Source organism: Trichosurus vulpecula, chromosome 3 (genome assembly GCF_011100635.1).
Source record: "Trichosurus vulpecula isolate mTriVul1 chromosome 3, mTriVul1.pri, whole genome shotgun sequence".
Classification (NCBI taxonomy): Eukaryota; Metazoa; Chordata; class Mammalia; order Diprotodontia; family Phalangeridae; genus Trichosurus; species Trichosurus vulpecula.
Window position 1 is genome coordinate 301,902,688 of NC_050575.1, and position 23,478 is coordinate 301,926,165.

At 37.2% G+C, this 23,478-nt stretch overlaps 1 protein-coding gene across 3 annotated transcripts in view; it reads left to right on the plus strand.

Annotated features, from left to right (window-relative positions):
• The window catches only part of KAT6A (lysine acetyltransferase 6A), a 147,615-nt gene that overhangs the window by 67,357 nt on the left and 56,780 nt on the right, over positions 1–23,478 (plus strand). For 2 of the 3 annotated variants that reach the window (XM_036748772.1, XM_036748771.1), the window contains 5 exons: positions 1,516–1,624; positions 14,332–14,447; positions 14,938–15,019; positions 15,806–15,941; positions 20,655–20,968. In XM_036748772.1, the coding sequence (XP_036604667.1) occupies positions 1,516–1,624; positions 14,332–14,447; positions 14,938–15,019; positions 15,806–15,941; positions 20,655–20,968 (757 nt within the window). Of the gene's footprint in view, positions 1–1,004; positions 1,124–1,515; positions 1,625–14,331; positions 14,448–14,937; positions 15,020–15,805; positions 15,942–20,654; positions 20,969–23,478 lie in introns of those variants that run through there. The other variant, XM_036748773.1, reaches the window with a different exon arrangement.

Genomic DNA, 23,478 nt, shown 5'->3' on the forward strand with positions numbered 1-23,478 from the left:
ACCTTCATTTTACTTTAGGAATATACTTTCAGGCTGTAGGGTCGGTATTCTTATGATAAATGTGGCAATGTGGCGGTAGTGGATAGAGTGACTGGCCTTGGAGTCAGGAGCATCTGAGTTGAAGCCCCACCTCTGAAACACTGGCTGTGTGAACTTGGGCAGTTCTCTTAATCCCTCAGTACCACAGCCATCGTTTTAAGTCTAGTTGTCTAGTTGTTGATCTGCAATGGAGAAGGCAATTTTCTTACTTTGAATGGCCTACACTAATGAAATCACAGGTCCCAACCAAAAAACACCCCATAAAACTTGGGATTCATACTATTTCAAGCCTGGACAGACCTAATACTTAACAATGGGGTTTTTCATGTTACCAACAAATGTGGTATAAAGTAGTAATCAATATAATGCTACATTTTAACCTCTAGGATAATAGGATTGTAGATTTAAAATTAGGAGGGACCTTAGAAGTCAACTAATCTAACTCTTATTTTGTGTGAGGAAATTAAGGCCCAGAGAAGTAAAATGATTTGTCTGGAGTTACACAGAAAGTAAGTGACATGACTGTAATTCAAACCTAGGGCTTCCAGGTTCCGGTTCAGTGCTCTTTCTACTGCCCTAGGATGATTTCTCATTTAATTGGAAGTAGAATGGTTATATGTTTTTCCTCCCATTTTCTCTTTTACCTTTTCTTTTTGTCCTTTTCCTTTGAGCATTGAGATTTAGTCCATCTCACAGAGACAGAAACAAATTCACTTGGTATATTGCAAGGCTTAATAAATGCTAGTTAAACTGTGGTAACAGCTTTAGCTTACTGTATTTTCTGTCCTATTTTTGTAGCACTCTTCCTTTATCTTGGTTTTTTCTAACCCTATGATGCCTGACCCACATGACCAGCATTTGGATCTTTAATTTTCTCTTTGATTCCAGCTTCCTTTTGTCATCTAGAATGCTGATGTCACAATGTACCAGCCTTCATTTATGAAGATGCTGTTGTATCATAGGTCATACAGTCAAAAGCTCACAGGACCTACATTTAGAGCTGGAAGAGACCTCAGACTCATTATCTTACAGATGAGGAAACTGAGGCTCAGAGAGGTTGTAACTTGACTGTGGTCAACGGCTAGTAAGTATCACAGATTGGGATTATTACCCTGTCTAACTAACTTCAGGTCCAGTATTTTATCCTCCGTGCCATGTTGCTTTTCTTTTGATTTGAATAATTTTCTGAGTAGTGGGTGATGGATTCAGTAATGCATCCATATTTTTTCTTCCAGTCTCATTGTGATCAGTATATCGTATCTTTCAAAGTTATGAGTTCAGCCCATATGGAATGAAGTCACTTTAGTTTTGGGCAGAAATAAATACAGCCATACATGTACATTTATGTACAGACAAACTTCTGTCTCCAAGGAGCTGTGGACTGCAATTTGGCTATCTTTGTAAATTTGTGCTTTTAATAGCCAACTTACTGAAAAGTGTAATCTATATGAATGAATTGTGTTTGTTTTTTTACAGCCAGTTGCTGAACCAATTCCAATTTGTAGTTTTTGTCTTGGTACAAAGGAACAAAACCGAGAGAAGAAACCAGAGGAGCTCATCTCTTGTGCTGACTGTGGCAACAGTGGTATGTGATCCTCTATGCTCTTTATACAGCTTGTTACAAGAGACATAGTAAAATGTGGTTAACACAGTTCATATGCTTTCCCTGAATGAGCTAAGTTATAATTTGTATGATTTTACTTTTAGGGTTCTGGGAAGAGAGTCTAGCCAAGCAGCCTTTTGCCTGACCTAGACTGGGTGATCTGGGTGTGTGACCCAAATTTTGTTTAGCTTGATGAATACATTGTTAGTTTTACTCAATCCTTAGTGATTAAAAAAAAACCCACAACTTTCTGTAGACTTAATTTTCCTTCTGTTTATCCTCATACTTGCTCATGAAACATCTGCTAGGAGGAACTGCAAATCATTTTGGAGCTATTGCTGGTTTCTTTAATAATCACTATTTGTTTTGCTCAGTTTTGCCAGGATGAATGGGACTGGGATGATTCCAAATTTGTTTTCCCTAATGTGAACCTGAATTTATCACATTGAAAATAGATTCCTGACACAGCAATTTAATGAGCAGCGGTGTCAATTTAAATTTTGTGCCTCCAAGCAAGATTTTTGCAAAGGGGCTTCCCACCAACCTGCCACCCCCAGAAACACCATCACTTTGCACTCTAAGAACTCTGCTTTATATTACAGGAATGGCTACATAAGTTATTAAACTCCTCCTAAGGTTTGTTTTCATTGATATCTTTAATCTATATTAAAAACTCCCTTTTCCCCTTTAAAATACACTCACTGCCTCCACTTCTTGAAGTACTTATTCATGCCTCAACACCTTATAGTCTTGGTTCCATTCCCATCACCCTACCGAAACTAGTCTATCCAAGAGCACTTAAGGACTTCCTTATGGATACATCCATTGACCTGATTGAAATCCATTTCATTCATTATTATCCTCCTTGAACTTTCTGCAGGATTTAACGTAGTTGATCACACTTTTCCTCATTCCCACGACTTCTCTATTTTCAAATTCTGACGATTCTGCTTGAACATTATTTCTCATGTGTCTTTCCCTTTCCACTCTAGTTCAGGCCTATACTGTTTCTTGCCTTTATTGTACCTACCTCCTAACTGGTTTCCCTGTTTCAAGTTTTTCCTCTCTCTAACTCATCTTTAATAATGCTACTAATATAATCTTCCTAATGTAGTACCCTGATTATGTTACTCAGTTGCTAAAGAAACCTTATAGCAATTTTCTGTTACTCTCAAATAAAGTTTAAATTCTTAATTGTGGTATTCAGGTTCTTTAGCAATCTGACTCCAATCATTGACTTTATAGTGTTCTATCATGCTACTTCCCTCCAAATATGTTACAGCCAAACTAGACTAATACCTTCCTCTTTTATCAGCCTACCCACTTCTGTCTTTCTGACCTTACTTCTCCTTCTCCTTCTCATTTCTAGAGTGACCATTCTCCTTGCCTCCAACTCTGCTTGCTGAAACCCCTTCCTTCAACTCCTTCCTGAATCTTTCCCTATCCTCTCTCTATTAAAAATGGTCTTTTCATATATATCAGAACACTTTCGGACCTATATAGAATCATGCAGGTTCCTAATAAAATAATAGAATGTAAACGTTTGACTGAACGTCATAGGTTATGTAATCTAACCCTTATTTCAGTTAGGGTCTCTTCTACAACAACATAATAATAATTCATTTATTTATTGCTATAAAATCCTTGAGACAATGAGGGTATAGAGTAGATAGAGCAGTAGTCTCAGTATCAGGAGGACTTAGGTTCATGTTCCACCTCCCATACTGACTGTGTGACCTGGGCAAATCACTTAAATTGCAGCACAGGTGCCGATCTGTATTAAGGGAGCTTCTTCATCCAGAGTTAACATAAACCAGTCATACTACTGGTCCAGTTCTTCTACCTTCTCCCTCCCCAATTTTTGAGGTGCTTTCTTCACAATAGCTCTGTGAAGTAGGTAGTACAAGTATTATTGTTCCTATTTGACAGATGAAGAGGTTTTCATCTGTCCATGATAACACAAAGCTAGTGTGATCGTGGAGAGAGGCTGCATTTGTACACAGGTCTCTTGGTTCCATATCTAGCACCTTATCCATTTTAATCTTCAGCAAGTTGTCCTCTACTTCTCTTTGATGACCTCTAGTGATAGTAAACTTACCACCTGCCAGGGCCAGCCAGTTTAATTTTCAGTGGGCTCCAGTTGTTGTGAGGGTGATCTTTTTTATTGGTTGAAATATGCCTTAGTAATTTTGAGACATTGGTCCTACTTCTACTCTTTAGGGCTCAGCCAAAAAAAAAAGTCTGACCTCAATTTTAGTATGACAGGCCATCAAAACTTGAAGACAGCTATTATGTATGCCCTTTTCCTTATTACCTGCCCCCTCCCTCCCAAGTTTTTCCTCTTTCAGGCTAAACATCCCTAGTTCCTTCAGTTGATTGCTTTGTGGCATTATATTGAATCCCATCACCATTTATTCAGTCATTTATTCAATAAGCATTTTGTTACTCTGCTAGACACTGGAGGATACAAAGACAAAAATAAAATAATGCCCACCCCCAAGGAGATTGCACTCTGTTGGGAAGAAACAACAGGAACACAGATAAATATATACAAAGTAACTGCAAAATAATTTTCAGAGATGAGATAGAAAAGGGAGTACTAGCAACTGGGAGGGTCAGGATAGGCTTCGTGTAGAAAGTGATGCTTGAGCTGAGCCTTGAAGACAGATCAGGATTCTAAGAGATGGAGGTGGGAAGAGTGTATTACAGGTATGGGTGCTAGTCTTTGCAAAGATAGCGACTGAAGGTGGAATACACATAGGGAGGTGCGAGTAAATTGTAGAAAAGTAATGTGTAATCAATTTGGAAACATAGGTTGGAGATACATCTTGAAAGACTGTGTTTTATCCTAGAGGCATTTGAGGACCAGTAAAGCTTCTTGAGTAAGGAAGTGACATGGTCAGACTTGTGGTTTAAGAATACCTTTTTGGCAGCTGTGTAGGGGAAGGATTGGGGAGGGGAGAGCCTGGGTACAAGAGAACAGTTAGGAGGCTATTTCAGTAGTCCAGCTAAGTGGTGATGAAGGCTTGATTTAGGAAGGTAGTAGTCTTGTGAGTGTAGAGAAAGAGATTTGAGAGATGTTGTTGAAATAGAAATGACATGACTTGGTAATGGTTGGATATGGGGGTTGAGCAAGAGGGGAAGAGTCAAGGAAGATTTCTGGTTTTGCTCTTTAGTAGTTGTAGTTTACATTGAAGAACAAAAAAAAAATGGGAATGGGGACATAGTAAAAGGGCAGAGTTCATTAAAATAAATCACACCACCAACAGTAGCAAATATTTTTCTCACATACTACAACATAGCCTTTTCTCTGTCAAAAATGAACTTTTAGGAGAGGTCAGTGGTCATTATATTATAGAACTTGTTTCATTTTAACTTTTTGCCTTGCAATTTTGTATAGTTTGCTAGAGAATTTCTTTTCCCTCATGAAAATAACTGAATTTTTCTCCAGTTGGAGTATATAAGACACTACCTGTTCTGATTCCTCATTATGCCGTGGAGATGGCCCTGGATTCTCAAAGACTGCCCACAGAGGCCCACAAACCATCTGAGGAGCCCCCAAATCTAAGGGTTGGAGTATAAGCTTACTTCATTTCCCTTCTTGGGGCTAGTGGCTTTCCTTTGGGCAGCTTCTTTCCTCAGCCCAGTTGCTGTCTTTTTCATACCCTAGCCTGGAATGGGCGCTGTTCAGGAGTTAATTTGGAAGCAAAAGTTGCTCTTGCTTTGTTGGCCTTCTTTGTAGTCTGGAACTTCCTGTTGTCTTATGGCTCACAAGGAATATGTCTATGAATGTATTTTCTGTTCACTTAATTAAATATGCAGCTCAGACACCTACACAGGTGGCACTGACAAAATTTAAATTGCTTTTATAAAACCTCAGTGCATTAAATCTGTTATTTTTCTACATTTTGTCTCCCCTCCATTTCCAATCTCTAAGAAAGTCTCATCAATGCCCTTATTCTTGAATCTCCATTGATCACTTCTTGGCTTTGGAATTCTTTCTCCTCCTGGCTCTTGGGCTTGAACCTTTCATTTGTGAAAAGCAATGCCTAGGATTTCAGAAAAACCTGAAAAGGCTCACCCGAACTGATACAGAATGAACTGAGCAGAAGCAGGAGAACATTGTACACAGTAACAGAAACATTGTGCAACGATCAGTTATAATGGATTTAACTTCTTCTCAGCAGTACAGTGATCCAAGACAATTCCAAAAGACTCATGATGGCAAATGCTATCCACATCCAGAGAAAGAACTATGGAGTCTGAATGTAGATAGAAGCATGTTATTTTCACTTTTTTTTTTTTCATGGTGCTTCTTTCACAACATGACTAATGTGGAAATATGTTTAACATGATTGCACATGTATAGCCTTGCTTGCCGTCTTGGGTAGGGAGGAAAAGAGGGAGAGAAAAAAATTTGGAACTCAAAATCTTATTAAAATTAAAAAAAATTTTTTGAATAATGTTGAAAACTATCTTTACATGTAATTGGAAAAAATAAAATACTATTTATAAGAAAAAAGAAAAGAAGTGGCAATGCCTGATGATGCTCAGTCAGCCCTCTGGCAAAATTCAGCATGTAGGTTTCATTTGATTCTCTGTTCTTGTTCCAACCTTTGCCATTCTTCACTGGCTAACAATGTCAAAGGCTCTTGTGTTCCCAATATTTCACTTCCTTGGCTTAGCTTCTGCCCCTCTTATCCACAAGCTCCTTTTTAAAGGTCAGGATCTGAGTCTTTCTGGGTTTACATTAGGTAAAGCCTGAAATCGTCTTGAAGTTTAAAGAATGCCAGAGAGGGGACAGTGTGTCATCAGACAGCCCTGCCCCCAAGTCCTTTGGCATAGCTCCAAAAGGTAGATTACATTCCTCCCCAGGGACAGCACATTTTTCAGCCCCTTGCAAAAATTGTGGTAGACTTAAAAACTGTCAATACATAGCTCAAGCACTCAAACATCAGCACTTTAAAGAAGTGTGATGATTATCCCAGTGTCTCAGATAATCATCTCGGGGTTGCATTTACAGTAAATATGCCTTAGTAGTAGTATAAGCAGTAGACAACAGAGCACAAAACATTGCTTGGCAGGCTGTATTAGTAACTACTTTACTGAGTTGCATGCAGGACGACCTGTTACATGCATGTCATAGCAGTATATAAACATATTCATAGAACAGAAGCAAAGAAGCATGATCAGTCAGCAAAGGTTTCTAAAGTACAGCAAAATAATGCAAACTAGCAATACACCATCAGTGAACTTATAAACTAACAAAATGATTAAGCAGTAGCATATATGTAAATAAACAGTAATATAATGCATAACTGACATATAATACAGTATTTGTATGACGTTGATCAAGCAGACATGAACAGGGGTATATAGTTGTTAACATGCATCACTAAACAAGGGTGGTGATGCTGCATAGGAGACTGAGGATTGGTTAGACGTGTAGGAATAAAAAAACACAGAAAACACAGTGTCACGAAAACCCATTTAAACAGTAGTATCATGGTCAGCATTACCAAATGCTAAATGAGGTCTAGAGGGGCTACTAGGTGGTACAGAGGAGATAGAGTGCTAGGCTTGGAGTCATTCCTAACTCATCTTTGTGAGCTCAAATCTGGCCTCAGACACTTCCTAGCTGTGTGAACCCTGGGCAAGTCACTTAACCCTTTTGCCTTAGTATCCTCATCTGTAAAAAATGAGTTGGAGAAGGAAATGGCAAACCACTCCACTATCTTTGCCAAGAAAACTCCAGATGGGGTCACAGAGTCAGACACGACTGAAAAATGACTGAACAACGAAGGATGAGGAAAAGGTTGTTGGATTTAGGAGTTTGGAATCAATTATTGACCTTAGAGCTTCATTTAGTTAGTAGTGATAAAAGCTAGATACCAAATTATTGGGAAACATGCAAGAGAGAGATGAACAAGGATAAGTAAAAGTATTGGAATACAGCAGTGAGGGCCCAGTTGAGATTTTTTGAGGTAATGCAGTTGTATGACTTAAATGGCATTCAGTAATTCTTTTCAAAATTTTTTAATAGTATTTTATTTTTTCCCCAGTTACATGTCAAGAAAATGTTTAGCATTCATTTTTATCAGATTTTAAATTCCACATTTTTCTCCTTCCCTCCTTTCCCCTCCCCTCTTCTGAAAATGGTAGGCAGTTTGATGTAGTTTATGCATGTGTTATCATGTAGAACATAATTCCATATTAGTCACAGTTGTGAAAGAAGAAACAGATCAAAAGGAAAAAAAACATGACAAAGAATAAAGTAAGTGAAAAAAATATGCTTTGATCTGCATTCTGAGTCCATCAGTTCTGTATCTGGATATGGATAGCATTTTCCTTCATGTGAGTCCTTTGTACTTGTCTTGGATCATTGTGTTGATGAGAAGAGCTGGGTCATTCATAGCTGATCATCACAAAATGTTACTGATACTTTGTATGTTTTCTTGGTTCTGCTCATTTCACTTTGCATCAGTATGTACAAATCTTTTCAGAATTTTCTGAAATCTGCCTGTTCATCATTTCTTATTGCACAATAGTATTCCATTACATCTATATACCACAGTTTGTTCAGCTATTCCCCAATTGATGGGCATCCCCTCAAATTCCAATATTTTGCCACCACAAAAAGGGCTGCTGTAAATATTTTGCACATGTAGGTCCTTTTCCCCTTTTTTTCTGATCTCTTTGGGAAACACACCTAACAGTGGTATCATGGGATCAAAAGGTATGCAGTTTGCTTGCCCTTTGGGCATTGTTCCAAATTGCTCTCCAGAATGGTTGGATCAGTTCACAACTGAAGGAACAGTGCATCAGTATCCCAATTTTCCCATATCCTCTCCAACATATATCATTTTGCTTTTCTGTCATATTATTCAATCTGATAGGTGTGAGGTGGTATCTCAGAGTTGTTTTAATTTGCATTTCTCTGATCAATATTGATTTAGAGCTTTTTTTCCATATGACTATACATAGCTTTAATTTCATCTGCAAACTGCCTGTTCATATCCTTTGACCATTTAGTAATTGGGGAATGACTTGTATTCTTATAGATTTGACTCATTTCTCTCTATATTTTAGAAATGAGGCTTTTATCAGGGACACTGGCTGTAAAAATTGTTTCCCAGCTTAGATCATCTCTAGTATTTTAGTCAGGATCTCTTTCCTTATCCTTAGTTGTGAAAGTCATCTCTTTCTCAGTTCCTCTAATTTGTCTATGATGTGACCTTTTAAATCTAGCTCAGGAGTTCTTGACCTGCGGGTCACTAAACTTGTCTTAAAAATATTTTGATAACTGTATTTCAGTATAATTGGGTTTTCCTTTGTAATCCTATATATTTTATGCATCTAAAAATGTTATTCTAAGAACGGGTTTCATAGGCTTCACCAGACTACCAAAAAGGGTCTGTGACACAAAAATGATGAAGAACCCCTGATCTTATCCATGTATTCATTTAGAACTGTGTGGTATATGGTATGAGATGGTGGGCTCAACCAAATTCTTGTCAGACTGCTTTCTAGTTTCTCCTCGCCTCCCCCACTTTCCCCCCCTAATACTGAGTCTTCTTAGTTGGTGCCTTGGATTTATATGGTTTTATGTTCATTTTCTTCTGGGAACTTCTGTACTTAAAATATTTCACTAGTCACCTTTTTTTAACTAGTAATGTTCTTTTGATGATGATTGCTTTATAGTGTGCCTTAAGATCTCGTACTGTTAGGTTCCCTCTTTTTTTTTTTCATTATTTCCCCTAAAATTTATAAGCTTTTCCCCGTCTAGATTAGGTGTTCTTAACCTAGGATCCATGAACTTGGTTTTAAAACTATTTTGATAACTGAATTTCAGTATCTTTGTAGTTCTTTGTATTTTATGAATTTAAAAACATTTTTAGAAGGAATTCCTGGGCCTCATCAGACTGCCAAAAGAGGTTTATAACAAAAAAGACAAGAATGTCTTCTCTAGGTGAATGTTGTTATATTGGAGTCCTATGACAACTGTGACTAAATCACTACAATTATTTTTATGTCTTTATTTCTATAGAGTTTATGGTGGTATGATTTTTGTATCCTACTAAGTGGTCTCAGGTATTTTCTACATTCTATAATAATTTTGAAAAGAATGTCTTTTCCTGTCTCTTCTTGTTGGATTTTGTTAGTAATACACAGAATGTTTCAGCACTCTTTCCTCTTTTACTATGCTACTACCTAATCCAGAGAGGAGAAGGGTGTTCATAAGATGAAGGGTGGTTAGCAGTGTTAAATGCTTCAGAGAGATCTAAAATGATGATGATTGAGAAGATAGTAGATTTGGTGATTGAGTACTGTGTAATCAGAGTACATTAGACTCTTTGGTGTTTCTTGCACTAGATATTCCGTCTCTTGACACTGAGGCATTTTCACTTGCTGTCTTCCATGCCAAATCTCAGCTAAAATTCCACCTTCTGTAAGATGCCTTTTCCCATCCCCCTCAATGCTAGTGCTTTCCTCTGAGATCATTCGGTTTATCCTTTATGCATCTTGTTTGTAAGTGGCTGTTTGCATACTATCTCCCCAATTAGACCTTGAGCTCCCTGAGAACAGGGACTATCTTTTCTTTTCTTTGTGTCCTGAGCCATTTAGTTAGTACCTGGCTGATAGTAGGTGTTTAATAAATTCTTGTTGACTGATTGACTTTGGAGAGTGCAGTTTCAGTGTAGTGAAGAGGTAGGAAGCTGAATTATAGACAGAGAGTTTATAAATGAGATAATAAGAGAGGAATTGCAGGTTCTGAGTTTGTACAGCTTTTTCAAGGATTTTGGCTGAAAATGGAATAGAGTTATAGTTGAAAGCTAGTATTTAGTGAAGGGAGTAGAGGTTTATTTTAAGAATAGGGGAGACCTGGGCATGTTTGTAGGCAGTAGAGAAGAAGCCATTACATTAGAAGAGATTGTCAAACATTCTTTGTTTTACACTTCATAATAATGAATATCATTCTTCTTGGAAAACAGAGCCCAATTAGGAGTGTGAGTAGTTCTGTTGTTCATTCAGTCTATGCTAGGCAGTGGTCTCATCTATCCTTTGACTGTCCTCTTGCCCATACACTGACTAAAAATTTCCTTTCCTTGTCCTTATAACTCATAAAAAACCTCAGCTCATTCTGGGCTTTACAGTTATAGACTGTATTCTTAAGAGGATTGTGCCATTTTTTTTGGTACTCGTCTTAGATTATGTTATTCATAGAGTTCCACAAGCATGTTCATTTCTCTTGAAATAAACCTAGTTATTCACATGTTTCATGAAGTTGTGATTGCCAGTTGACAGTTACTTGCATTTATTTCTGTATTCTGTATATTCCTATTACCAGTTTGCCTGTGAGTTTCCCATATAGCCACATCAATCTTTTTTAGATGCTCCTACTTTTTTCATTCATATTATTTATCAGAACTTTGTACTTGAGAATATCCATTCCCTCTCTCTTGAGCAGTCCTCTTCTATAGAATCTTAGGCTGTTGGAATTCTTATGTTTTGTCTTATATTGATATACAGGTCTTACCTCCCCTGTCCCATTTAATTGTATAGTTTATTTATAGTTTTTTGTACATGTCTCATGCTCTCTATTTGATTATAATCTCCCTTGAGAAAAAGAACTGTGTCATTTTTGTTTCCCTAGTATGGAACACTATGCACTGTACACAGTAGGCACTTAATAAATATTTGAATTGAATGATGCCTTTTATAAATGGGGGAAAATTTTTAACTAACAAAGGATAGAGATAATCATAAAAGATAAACATAGAGAATTTCAACTACATAAAATAAAAAGGCTTTTGCATGAATAAAATCAATGCAACTGGGATATTTAGGGGAAAAAACAACTTTGCGCCAGATATCTCTTAAAAAAGCCAGATATCCAAGACACGTAGGCATTGACACAAATATATAGGACCAAGGGATGTTCCCCAATAAATTAGTAGTCCAAGATTATGAACAATTTCAATAGGAGAATTGGAAAATATCAACAACAATCTAAAAGATTATTCTAAATCACTAACTATAAGAAAAATGTAAATGAAAGCAACGTAAAGTGAAGTGCTTTGGAAAGAACACCGAATTTGGAGTCATTAGACTTGAGGTTGAATAAAAAATGAAGGTTTTGGATTTGATGACCCTGGATGTTTTAAACCTATGAACCTGGGATCTCACATTCACCAAACTGGCCAAGGTGATAGAATTCAGAAATAATAAATGTTGGAGTGGTTCTAGGAAGGCAAGTACAATCATGTGTTATTGATGAAGCTGTGAATTGGTCTGATCGTTCTGGAAAACAGTTTGGAATTATGCAAGAAAAAACACTAAACTTTCTATATAACCTTTGACCCAGCAATACCAGTATTAAACCTCTCTAAGAAGGTAAAAGACAAAGGCCCTCAGTGTGCCAAAATTTTCATAGCACCTTTTGTAGTTAGAAAATTTTGAAACGAACTTGGCTGACCATCGATTTGGAAATGGCTGGATAAATTGTGATATGTGAATATAATATACTATTATATTGTTGTAAGGAATAGTGGACATAAGGAATTAAGAGAAACATGAGAAGACTTAAAGTGAATGGATGCAGAATAAAATAAGGGGAGAATAATAGATAAACATTTATTAAGAACCTATTACATATGGCTATGATTATGAGAAGAAAGCCAAAAGTCATTTGAACTCTATGTAATTATAATGATTAATATTGCAAATCAGTAACTTCTCTGTAATTTATAGGGATTAAAGTGACTTGCCCAGGATCACAAAGCTAGTTTGTATTCAATATATGACTTGAACCCAGATCTTCCCGATTGCGAGGCCAGCTTTTCTATCCATTATGCTATATTGTCTCTCTAATTCCTCTTTTAGGATTTATAATATAACTGTGCTTATTTTGTAGAGATATAATATTTTTTCTATTTAGACTTTATGCTTTATAAATTTGAATATTCTTTCCTATTGTGCAAGAAAATGAAGAGAATGAGGAGGAACCTATTTTTCCCCTTTACCCCAACAAACATAAATAAGAACATATTATCCACTTTTAGAGGAGAAAGTTACATTTTAGAAGTGAACACATTATACTTTATCCTAAAGGTTTTATTTGAAATCACTTTCAAAAATTTTTCTTTTAAAAATAATTTTATGCATTTAGCTTTAAACAGAAACAAATCCAGATAAAGCTATAAATGTTAGGGAAGGGAGAGGGAGAGAGGGAAGGAGGGAGGGAAGGAGGGAGGGAGGGGGGCAGAGAGAGAGAGAGAGAGAGAGAGAGAGAGAGAGAGAATGAAAATGAATGAATTTTCCAACCTGAGCAGCACTTCTTGTGGTGCCTGGGAAATAAGGGAATCAGGTTAGGTTAAAAGTATACCGAGGGGCTTATACTCATCTCAGAAGAAAGGTTACTTGGAACTTGCACAGTGGAAGGTGGGGCTGGTGTGGGGGAATATGTGTGTAGGGGGAAGGTTAGGTGTAGTTATGTTGGAGTCCAGCCCTACAATTAGCTATCTTGATGAAGATGGGATAAGACCTAGCTTTTTGCCCTAAGATTGCCTAATCTTATACACATCCCCTTGGATTCAGGCCATGGCCTTGCCAGAATACCCCAGTCCCAACTTTGAAGATCATTGATATAATGGATAGAGCCTGGCCTTGGAGGCAGGAAGACTTGGGTTAAAGTATTGTCTTGGACATAAATGGGCTTTGTCATGATGGGCAAGTCACTTAACCTCCAGTGCCCCGGGCAACTCTCTGAGAGTGTAAGTTAAAGACAAGTTACTGATTTGTGCCAGTGGAATAACTTTACCTACACCAATGAAATCACAGGCCTATACTAATAAAAATAACTAATGTTTATATAGTACTTTCACATTTAAAGACATTTCAGTATTTCGTTGGAAAATCAAATAACTTGTGATGTCTGGGCTCTAGGTATTACTTTCTCTATTTTACACATCATGTCATGATTTGAATGATCTTCCTAACTCTATGATTAGTACTTATGGTTGGTCCATTATGCCTTGTTGGCCATTTCTTGTATAATTGTAACAACAACAAAACAATTAACAACAACAATTAGTATGTCATTTATTCTTTTAATTCTGGTCTTTACCTTGCATTATTTCAAATAATCCCTTTAAAATTTCCTGATATTCCTTGTTTGTTTATTTTTTAAATGATAATTGCATTATGTTGTTGATCCTCTGTAGTTTTATTCCATTATTTAAGTGTTGATTGTTGGCATATCTGCAGTCATGTATAAAGCCGCTGTATATATTTTTTGAATATATTACTTTTTTCATCATAACACTCAGAGTGTACTACCAATAATGGGAAGGCCATTTCATATTGTGAACTACTCACAACATACGGTGATGAGATGGGATAAATAAAATTTTGGATTTTACCAAACTTAATCCATTGTGATGTTTCCTTTGTTTCTAAATTGTTTAAATAGTTGACCTGGAGAACTAAATCCAACAATGGACAACACCTGTAATGTCTTCATAAATATTAAGATAAATAGAATGCAGATGTATTTCCACATATACTTAAGTATACATATATGTAAAATATATCTGTGATTAATTCTCCTTTTTTGTATATTGCCATTTCTGTTCACTAATAGAATCCATGATGATTGTTTCAGTGTCAGTCATATCCTCTTTTGATAGGTCATCCATCCTGTTTAAAGTTCTCTCCAGAATTAACAGTTCGAGTGAAGGCCTTACGGTGGCAGTGCATTGAGTGTAAAACGTGCAGCTCTTGTCGAGACCAGGGCAAAAATGCAGTAAGTACTTCTGCTTTCCCGATTAGACATTCTGTTTATAAATAGATATTTGGCATTCTAGATAGAATGTTTAAACCACTTAGAAGAACCAGCTGTTTTCCTGATACCCTGGGGTAAGTTAGAAGCACCTGTTTACATGGTATTAATTGGTGTACTAGAGACAGATCATTCTTACCTGTGAATTAAAGCAGGTTTTTGTAAGGACCTCTATTGGACAATACTTTTTTTAGGTTAGTTCTGGTTATTATATGTATTTGAAAGTAATTAAATTATGGTTCTTTAAAAATATCTTGTAAAGTACACCTTTGCATTAATTCATATTGGTCTCCCACTCTCTTAGTCCAAAATTAAGAAGGTGTCTTTTTTTTCATTCATTGGACTCATATTATTCAAGAATGCAACCCTCTATTGAGGGTTCATGAAAACATGGGTCAGGTATGTTTTGTTACATAACGTTAAGCAGAACTACCTTTTTTCATTATTTTTGTAGGATAACATGCTCTTCTGTGATTCATGTGACCGAGGTTTTCACATGGAATGCTGTGATCCGCCACTCACCAGGATGCCAAAAGGTGATGCATTTTGAAATCTAACTGGAAAAGGAAAGGGACACTGTGGAAGTGGGTGAAAGATAACTTCTTCACTTGTTAAAATAAGAGAATTCTCTGCAGCTTTCTATTTGAGAATTCTGTTAATCTTGTAGGTAGGAAGACACTTGTTTCCCTGAAGTGGAGGTAGTCTTTCTATTTATACATGTGAGAATTCCTGTAGCATGAATTTAATACTACTTGCCTATAATTTTCACAGATGATGTTGTAGAAGGTACGGTAACTGTCAATATTTGATAATTCTTTGTTTCATTTTTAACCTTCTTCAACCCTCTTCCTGTAATTTGTAGCATTTGATCTGAGGCTTTTACCTTGTTGGTGAAAGAAAGCCTAACATAGCTCACGTACATTGAGTTCCTCTGGTTCTGAAGGTGGGAATGGCTTATATACTTCACTATTATACAAATACTTGTGGGGAAAGGGTCAGGGTATGTGTTTGTGTGTTTATGTGTGTAATGAATAATAATAGAAGGGAAAATGGCCTTGCTCTTCCTTGACATCTTCACTAAGGTTTTTTTTTTTTTTGCTGTTGTTGTTTTTGGAATAGAATGACTATATTGCATGTATAATTTTATGAATGATTTTAAAAAATCCTGTCAGTCTTGTAGAATTTAGACCTTCCTAGGACTCCCTTGTGTTTTACAGGCTTCAGGAAAGTCTAATGACATTTTCTGTCAGCTTAATGTTTTTGAAGTCATTGAGACTACTTATCCCAGCACTGATTTGATGTGAGATTTTTTTTTTTTATAGGCATGTGGATATGTCAGATTTGTCGACCTCGGAAAAAAGGGAGAAAACTTCTACATAAAAAAGCAGCACAGATAAAACGGCGCTATGCCAATCCAATAGGACGGCCCAAAAACAGGTTAAAGAAACAGAATACAGTGTAAGTACTATTTGTAGAAGGATCAAAGAGAAGAAAAATGGAAGAAAGGGCCTATTTTAAGAAGATATGTCTATCTTCCTTGAATAATTTCTGTGGTACTAATTTGTAGTTTTATAAGAAATATCACTGTTCACTTAGGTGAAGTTTTAATTATCCCGTTGATCATTTCCTTCAAAGACAACAGTGCATAGTAGATATGAAACTGTTTAAGCAAAGGCTGGATGGCCATCTGTCATGGATGTTGTAGAAAGGATTGGTTCATCCATGAATCTAAGACTTCCAAATGGACTTCAGAGGCCATCTTGTTCCCTCCAACAGTATCTCTATTTGGAGAACTCTGGTGAAGTAGAAACTACTGTCTCCCACAACAGCCCATTCCACTGTTGGATAATTAATTGTTTGGAAGTGTTTCCTTACATCAAGTCTAAATTTTCATTTCTGCAGGTACTGTCTGTTGCTTCCCTTCTGAGGCCAAGCAGAATAAGTCTAATCCCTCTTTCACATGACAACTTAAGATATTTGAAGGGAGCTGTCATGTCCCATTGCCTTCACAACCCCCCGACCCCCACCCCTATCCTCTTAGTCTTTTCTTCTCCAGGCTAAAAATCCCCAATTCTTCTAACTTCATGATGGATCTGGGCCATGACATTGTGGCATGCTTTCAATTATCGTGTTTCCCCTCCTCTCCTTCCCCCTCAAGACATATATATCACATTCTCTTAATGTAGTCTAATGTGTCAGCAGCTTCTTTTGCTGCCATATCACACTGCTGACTAACATGGACATTGCAGTCAACTAAAACTCCCATATTTTTTCAAGAAAAATGATTTATATAGCCATCCTACTTCCATCCCCTTACTCCTCCCCCCCCCCCCCCATTTTGTGCCTGTAAAGTTGATTTCTTGACTTTAGGGGTAAGAACTTAATCATATTAAAATTTATCTTAATTGATTTGATAATATAGTCTTAATTAGTTAATTTCTTTTTGTGGACTGTCACTTACTGTGTTATTTATCCTTTCTAGATTTGTGACCTCTGTAAATTTGATAAGCCTGTCATCACTGACTTTATCTCATATGTTAATCAGCCATTCAATCAACAAACATTCACATTAAGCATGTACTCTGTGCTGGCATTGGGGGTTACACAGGAAAAAATTGAAGGAGTCCCAGGTCTTAAGGAGCTTAGTATCTAGTCTGAAGAGACAAATGCACATACATAGATATGTATATAAAACATATACAAGATGATTACTAGGTAATTTGGAGGGGAAGGTACTAGCAGATATGGGCATCAGGAAAGAGTTTATATAGAAAATGGTTCCTGATCTGAGTTCTTGAAAGATCCTAGAGATGCCAAGAGGTAGAGGTGAGGAGGGGGAACGTTCCAGTCATGGAAAATGGCCCATGCAAAGAAGGCATGACAAGAAGAAGATGAAAGTGTTGCTTATGAAGAACAGAAATTCAGTGTGGTTGAATTACAGGGTATTTTCAAGGAAAGTAATGTGTAATAAGATTAGGTTAGGGTTAGATTGTGAAGGGTATTAAATGCTAAACAAAGAAACTTATATTTGATCTACACTAATAGGGAGCCACTAGAATTTATTAAGTAAAGGGGTGATATTGTAGGACTTGTTTTTTGGGGGAACATCACTTTGGCAGCTGTGTGGAGGATGGATTGGAATGGAGAGATAGAAGGAAGAGATAACGTTCAATAGACTGTTTTAGTAATGTAGATGAGAGGTGACGAGGGTCTAAACTAGACTGGTGGTCATATGACTGGAGAAAAGGAGACGAATGTGAGAATTGTATGAAGGTAGAAAAGACAATTTAGCAACTGATTGGTTGTGTGGTGTGAGTAAGAGAAGTTGTGGATGACTCCAAAGTTATAAACCTAGGTAGCTGAAAGGATGATGATGCCCTTGAAAAAGAAATAGGGACATTTGGAAGAGGGGTGGTTTTAGGAAAAAGATAATGAGTTTTCTTTTCAACATGTTGCATTTGTATTTGAAATGTCCATCAGGTATTTGTTAATTTTGGACTGGAACTTAAGGGAGAGACTAGGGCTGATTACACAGCAATGGGAATATCCTCAGTAGTGATAATTATTAAGCCTATATGAGCTGATGAGGTCACAGAGGGAAAGAGGTGGAGAGAGGGGAGAGGGGAGGGGGGGGAGAGGGGAGAAAGAGAGAAAGAGAAAACAAAATGATGAGAGATAAGAAAAGGGCTCAGAATTTTGCCTTAGATTCACTTGCATTTAGAGGTCGTGATATGTGTGTTATCCACCAAAGGAGTTTCAGCAGGAGACGTAACTGTCTTGGTTATGGCGAAAAGAATGTTTGGATAGTCCTGAAAACCCAAAGAAGAGAGAATATCCATGAGGAGAGGATGGTGAACAATATCAAATACTGTAGAAAATCAGAAGGATGAAGAATGAGAAAGGACTGTCAGATTTTGCACTTATAGCATTGATAGCTTTGGAGAGATCAGTTGAGTGATGAGATTAGAAGCCAGATTGCAGAGGTTTTAAAAGAGAGTGAGAGAAGAAGTAGAAGGTAGTATGTATAGATAGCTTAAGGAATTATCTGAAAAAGGGAAGAGAGCTATATAGGTTGATAGCTAGAGCAAGGATGACAGGCTCTAGTAAAGGTGTTGTTGTTTTTTTTTTTTTTTTAAGGAGACCTGAGTTTGTTTGTAGGCAGCAGGGAAATAACCAATAGAAACATTAGAGAGAGAGAGAGATGTGATAAAAATGAAGATAATCTGCTGGAGGAGATGAGGGTTAGGATCAAGACATGTAGTGGAAAGGTTGGCCTTGGAGTAGGAAAAGGGGCCACATCTTCATCAGAGATTGGAGAAAAGGAGGACATAGTAGAAGATGATGTCAACAGAATTTAAAACATGAACAGGAGACTAGGGAGTTTGCAGCAAGTGATCAGTCTTTTCTCAATAAAAGATGAAGCTCTGAGATTTGGGGGTAGGGTGTGGGGTGTGGCATACAAGGCTTGTAACAGCTGCAGTGAGTGAGATAGAAAATCACTTTGAGAATAGTAAAAGGATCAAACAAAAATCACTGGAACATTCTACTAGAGACCTTCAAATTTGTTTCATTAGAGATTATTTTTTGGGTATAGCCATTTAACTAATTGCAATCCACTTAACAGCACTATCATTTAGTTTACATTTCTCCATCATCTTCACAGGAATAGCATGAGAGGCTTTGCTGAATGTTTTGCTATATCTAGTAAACTATATCTGTAATATAGCCCACTGATCTACCACTTGCTGATTAACTAGCCCTTTGACAACTCCATTCAGCTTGACATTGATTCTCAGTTAGCAAAGATCTGGGAACTAAGTTGATTGTGAAGGTGGAATAGGATTCAGAGATTGATTCTTTGCCGTTTGGCTTTAGTTTTTTTGTTATCTATAGGATATTGAAATCATAGAATTCTATGATATTCATAGGAAAGACCTTTGGATATCAACTAGGCCAGTTCTCTCATTTTATTGATGAAGAAACCAAGGCCCTAGGAAGGAGGAAAGACTTGTCCAAAGTCACGCAGGTAGTAAATGGCAGAACCAAGATTTGAACCCCAGATCCTCTTGACTACAAATCCATTGTGATTTCCTCTTCCTTTTGTGAATCATAAGCTTCATTCATGAAAGAGGTGCCTGTTAAGTTGGACCTTAAAGAAAAGTAGGGACTTCGATAGACGCAGATGAAAGAATCCATTTCAACATGTATTCCATTGTGACCAAAAGCAAAGAGATAGTAGCTAGCAAGAAGAGAACAGGGGACATAGACTTGTATGGTTTGGTTTGTGCTTTAGCCTTGAAAATATGATTAAATATATCCTTAGGTCTGCAGGGCTTTTTGCCTAGTCCCTTCCTTAACAATAACTTGACTCTTTCATGAAGATAATGCACCTTCTGAAGTATGAGTGAGCATTAGCAGTCTAAGAATATATAGCTCAGGTGTTGTAGTTTGTATTTTGTATTAAAGCATTTCTTTCCCTAACACAATGATTTTTGAACTCTGGGCTTCTGGGCTAATGCTAATTAGCATACTTTAATTTTTGGCCATTGAAAATCACCATGTAATACTGAGTGAGTATAGCAATCAGGATTTCTCAAGGGTGGAGTGTGTATAACTATAATTCTTTTATATGCTTTGCCGTAAAGCTAGTATTGAGTGTGTAGACTCATAGACTTTTTGCTTGATGGCACTTCAGGAGTATCATCTAGTTACAGGGCTTCTTAACCTGGGGTCCATGGATAGATTTCAAGGAGCCTATAAACTTGCATGGGAAAAAAAAATTACATCTTCACTATCACTAACTGCTAACTGAAATTTGGTGTTTTCTTCTGTTATGAATGTAGGCAACAAGCCATTATTCCAAGAAAGAGTCTGTAGACATCACCAGATTGCTAAAGGGGCCTATGATACCAAAAAAGTTAAGAAGCCCTGATCTTATAACCCCCTCACCATGAAGTGGAAGAAACTTCAATGTAGATTTGTTTACTTCTTGTATTTGTGTCCCATAGTGCCTGGAACATGTTAAGTGCTAAATAAATGCTTGTTGATTGACAAGAACTGGAAATGTTTTAGAAGCACCAACTAGTCATAGGATAAAGCAGAGGCTTCAAACAACTTTTCTCATCCAGGATGGCATTCTGACATTTTTCTTTTTTCCTGATCATTCTTTAGATCGAAAGGCCCTTTCAGCAAAGTTCGGACTGGACCTGGTCGGGGTCGGAAACGTAAAATCACTCTTTCCAGCCAATCAGCATCTTCATCAGAAGAAGGCTATTTGGAGCAAATGGACTTAGACTTCTGCAGAGATGGTAGTACACCCCTGAAATTCAATAAGAAAACCAAAGGGCTCATTGACGGCCTTACCAAATTCTTCACCCCCTCCCCTGATGGGCGGAAAGCTCGTGGGGAAGTGGTGGACTACTCTGAGCAATATAGGATCAGGAAAAAGGGCAACAGGAAATCAAGCACTTCAGAGTGGCCCACAGGTAAGAGTTTGCTCACTTGTCAGCAAAAGGATTCTTAAAGATCTGTAATTTGGAATCATATTTAATTATTCAAATTTGATTTCTCTGTGCATTGAAGAAACATTTTTAGCTGCAAGAAAAATTGTTAAAGATAAGGAAAAATTGTTAAAGATACAGATTTAAATACATAAAAACGTCTGAGATAAATTTTAGGAATAGGTTGGCTGAAAGACTGGAAGAGGGGAAGAGAATGGTTTTTGACAGAAACTTTGCTTGCTGGTTATTTTGAACATAGTTAATGAATTGCTGCAAGAAAGAGAAGTGTGTGGTGTATCTGTTTCTTATAGAACCTGAAAGTAAAATGCTGTTGACTGTGAAAGGTGAAATTAGGCTTTACATTTGTGGAGTAAGATTGTAGATGTTTCACTTCAAATCTTGCAAATTCGTTTGTAATTTTAAAAAATTACATTGTTGCTTTTCACTGGACAGTATAAAAAGCATTATTCAACAAACTAAGCTTCCACTTTTCAAAGCATAAAGGTAGGAACTCCATAAACTTAAGGCTGGGAAAACACTAGCTATAACACATAGGTCACGTAAGAAAAGGCTTTTTAAAACTAACTGCCCAGATAAGCCCAACAGTTAGCTTTAGTTTACATTTTTACCTTAACTCTGGAGGCCTGTACTATGTAAATGAGGTAGAAAACAGTTGCATAGAGAGGAAATAAGGAATAGAAGACTGGGGTACTTCAGAAGTTGAATGACAGAGGCTTGTTCTTGTACTGCTTAGAAAATTTCTTACCTTTGTCCTCTCACTCTTCGATATATGTTGGCAAATCACTGTATTCACTGCTTCCTCATTCCTTTTTGATCCAACAGTTGATTTTTTTTAAGTATGGAAGATAATCCTTGGTGTTTTCAGCTCCATTTGTATCTTTTGTTAAAAATATCTTTCATATTATTTTATCACTGTAAGTTGACATACATTAAATCAGAGAAAAGTACCTTAAATTGTTTCATGATTTTGGCATTTGAGTAAAAGTTAAAATGTTCATTGCTTTTAAAATAACTGATGAGTCATTGATTCTTTTTCTGACTCATTGTGATCTTGGGCAGTCTACCAGTAAGGCAATAAACACAGTATTAACAATAATCATGAATATGCCTATGTAGTTCTATATCGCAAAGTATGAGAGACTCTCCATAAAGAAGGTAAAAGAAGTATGACATTTATTCAGACACCAGAGAACCATATCCCATAACCAAATGTTCAGCTCCCACAGCCAGTCAGCCCACTTTATCATAACAGCAAGGAACTTAAAACACCATATAACAGCCAGGAAACTCACCATCTTAAAACCTCTCCAACCCCCTGCTGGCATCTTCCCCAAAACAGACTCACAGTACAGCTAAGTCAGCCCGTTCAGTTCTAACAATCAAGAGGACGGCCATTAGCAGCCATAACGTCTCTCTCTCTCTGCATTTCCTGTGACATAACTTCCTTTTCCTTTCAGGAAGTTCCTCCCACCATATATAGCTTAGGCAGGTCACGTGGCCTATTAATGAATGGGAAAGATCTTCAAATCTAATTGCTAGTACAGGCAGTCAGTCAACCTTTCTAAGTTTTGATATATTCATTTATAAAATGAAGTGGTTGGACCTGGATAGGTGATCTCTAAGGTCCCTTCTAGCTCCAGTACTCTATAATTTCTCTTTCTACACCTTGTTAATGAGCATTTTAGGTGAGTGGGAGATCAGCCAACCATTCACCCAAGAATATAAGCAGTTCCTGTGGTGTTTCACTTCCTTCCCAGCTAGAATGTAGTCGTCATTGGGATCAGTCACAGAATTATAAATCTCAGAGTTGAAAGGAACATTAGAAGTTATCTAGTTCATTCTATACCACTACCCCCAACAAATTGTCATCTGTCCTTTGCTTGAACACATCCGGGGGGGTGGGGCAGAGAAGAAGAGTCCCCACTAACTCCTGAGACATTATTTCCTCTTTTTGATAGTTCTTGTTTAGAATTTTTCTTTTCATTGAACCAATGTTTTGATTTTCTATAATATGTTGCTCCTGATTCAGCCCTTTGAGTCTAGTCCCTGTCTCACATGAGCCTCAAGAGACTTGAAAACAGTTGTCAAATTTCCCTGCCTCTTCTTTTTGTCAGGCTAATCATTCCTCCCATGGAGTAGTCCTCTAGTTCCTCACCATCCTTGTTAACTACCCTCCTCTAAAAGTGTGACAGCTTGTTTATGTCCTTCCCTCAGTTTTGGCACTAGAATTGAATACAGGTATGGTCTTATGGGGACAGAACATAGTAGGACTCTTAACTGCACATGTCTCTTTTCCCAAAACCCCCATTAAGGACCCTCTATGTCTTTTCATGTAGCCTAGGATAGCATTCAGCCTTTTGTCCCTGCCATTCTACTGAAATGGACCTCTCTGAGATCCCTAGTTACCTTCTAATTGCCAAATCCGAGGTTCTTTTTCTTAGTCCTTATCCTTCCTTGATGTCCCTAACACTGGA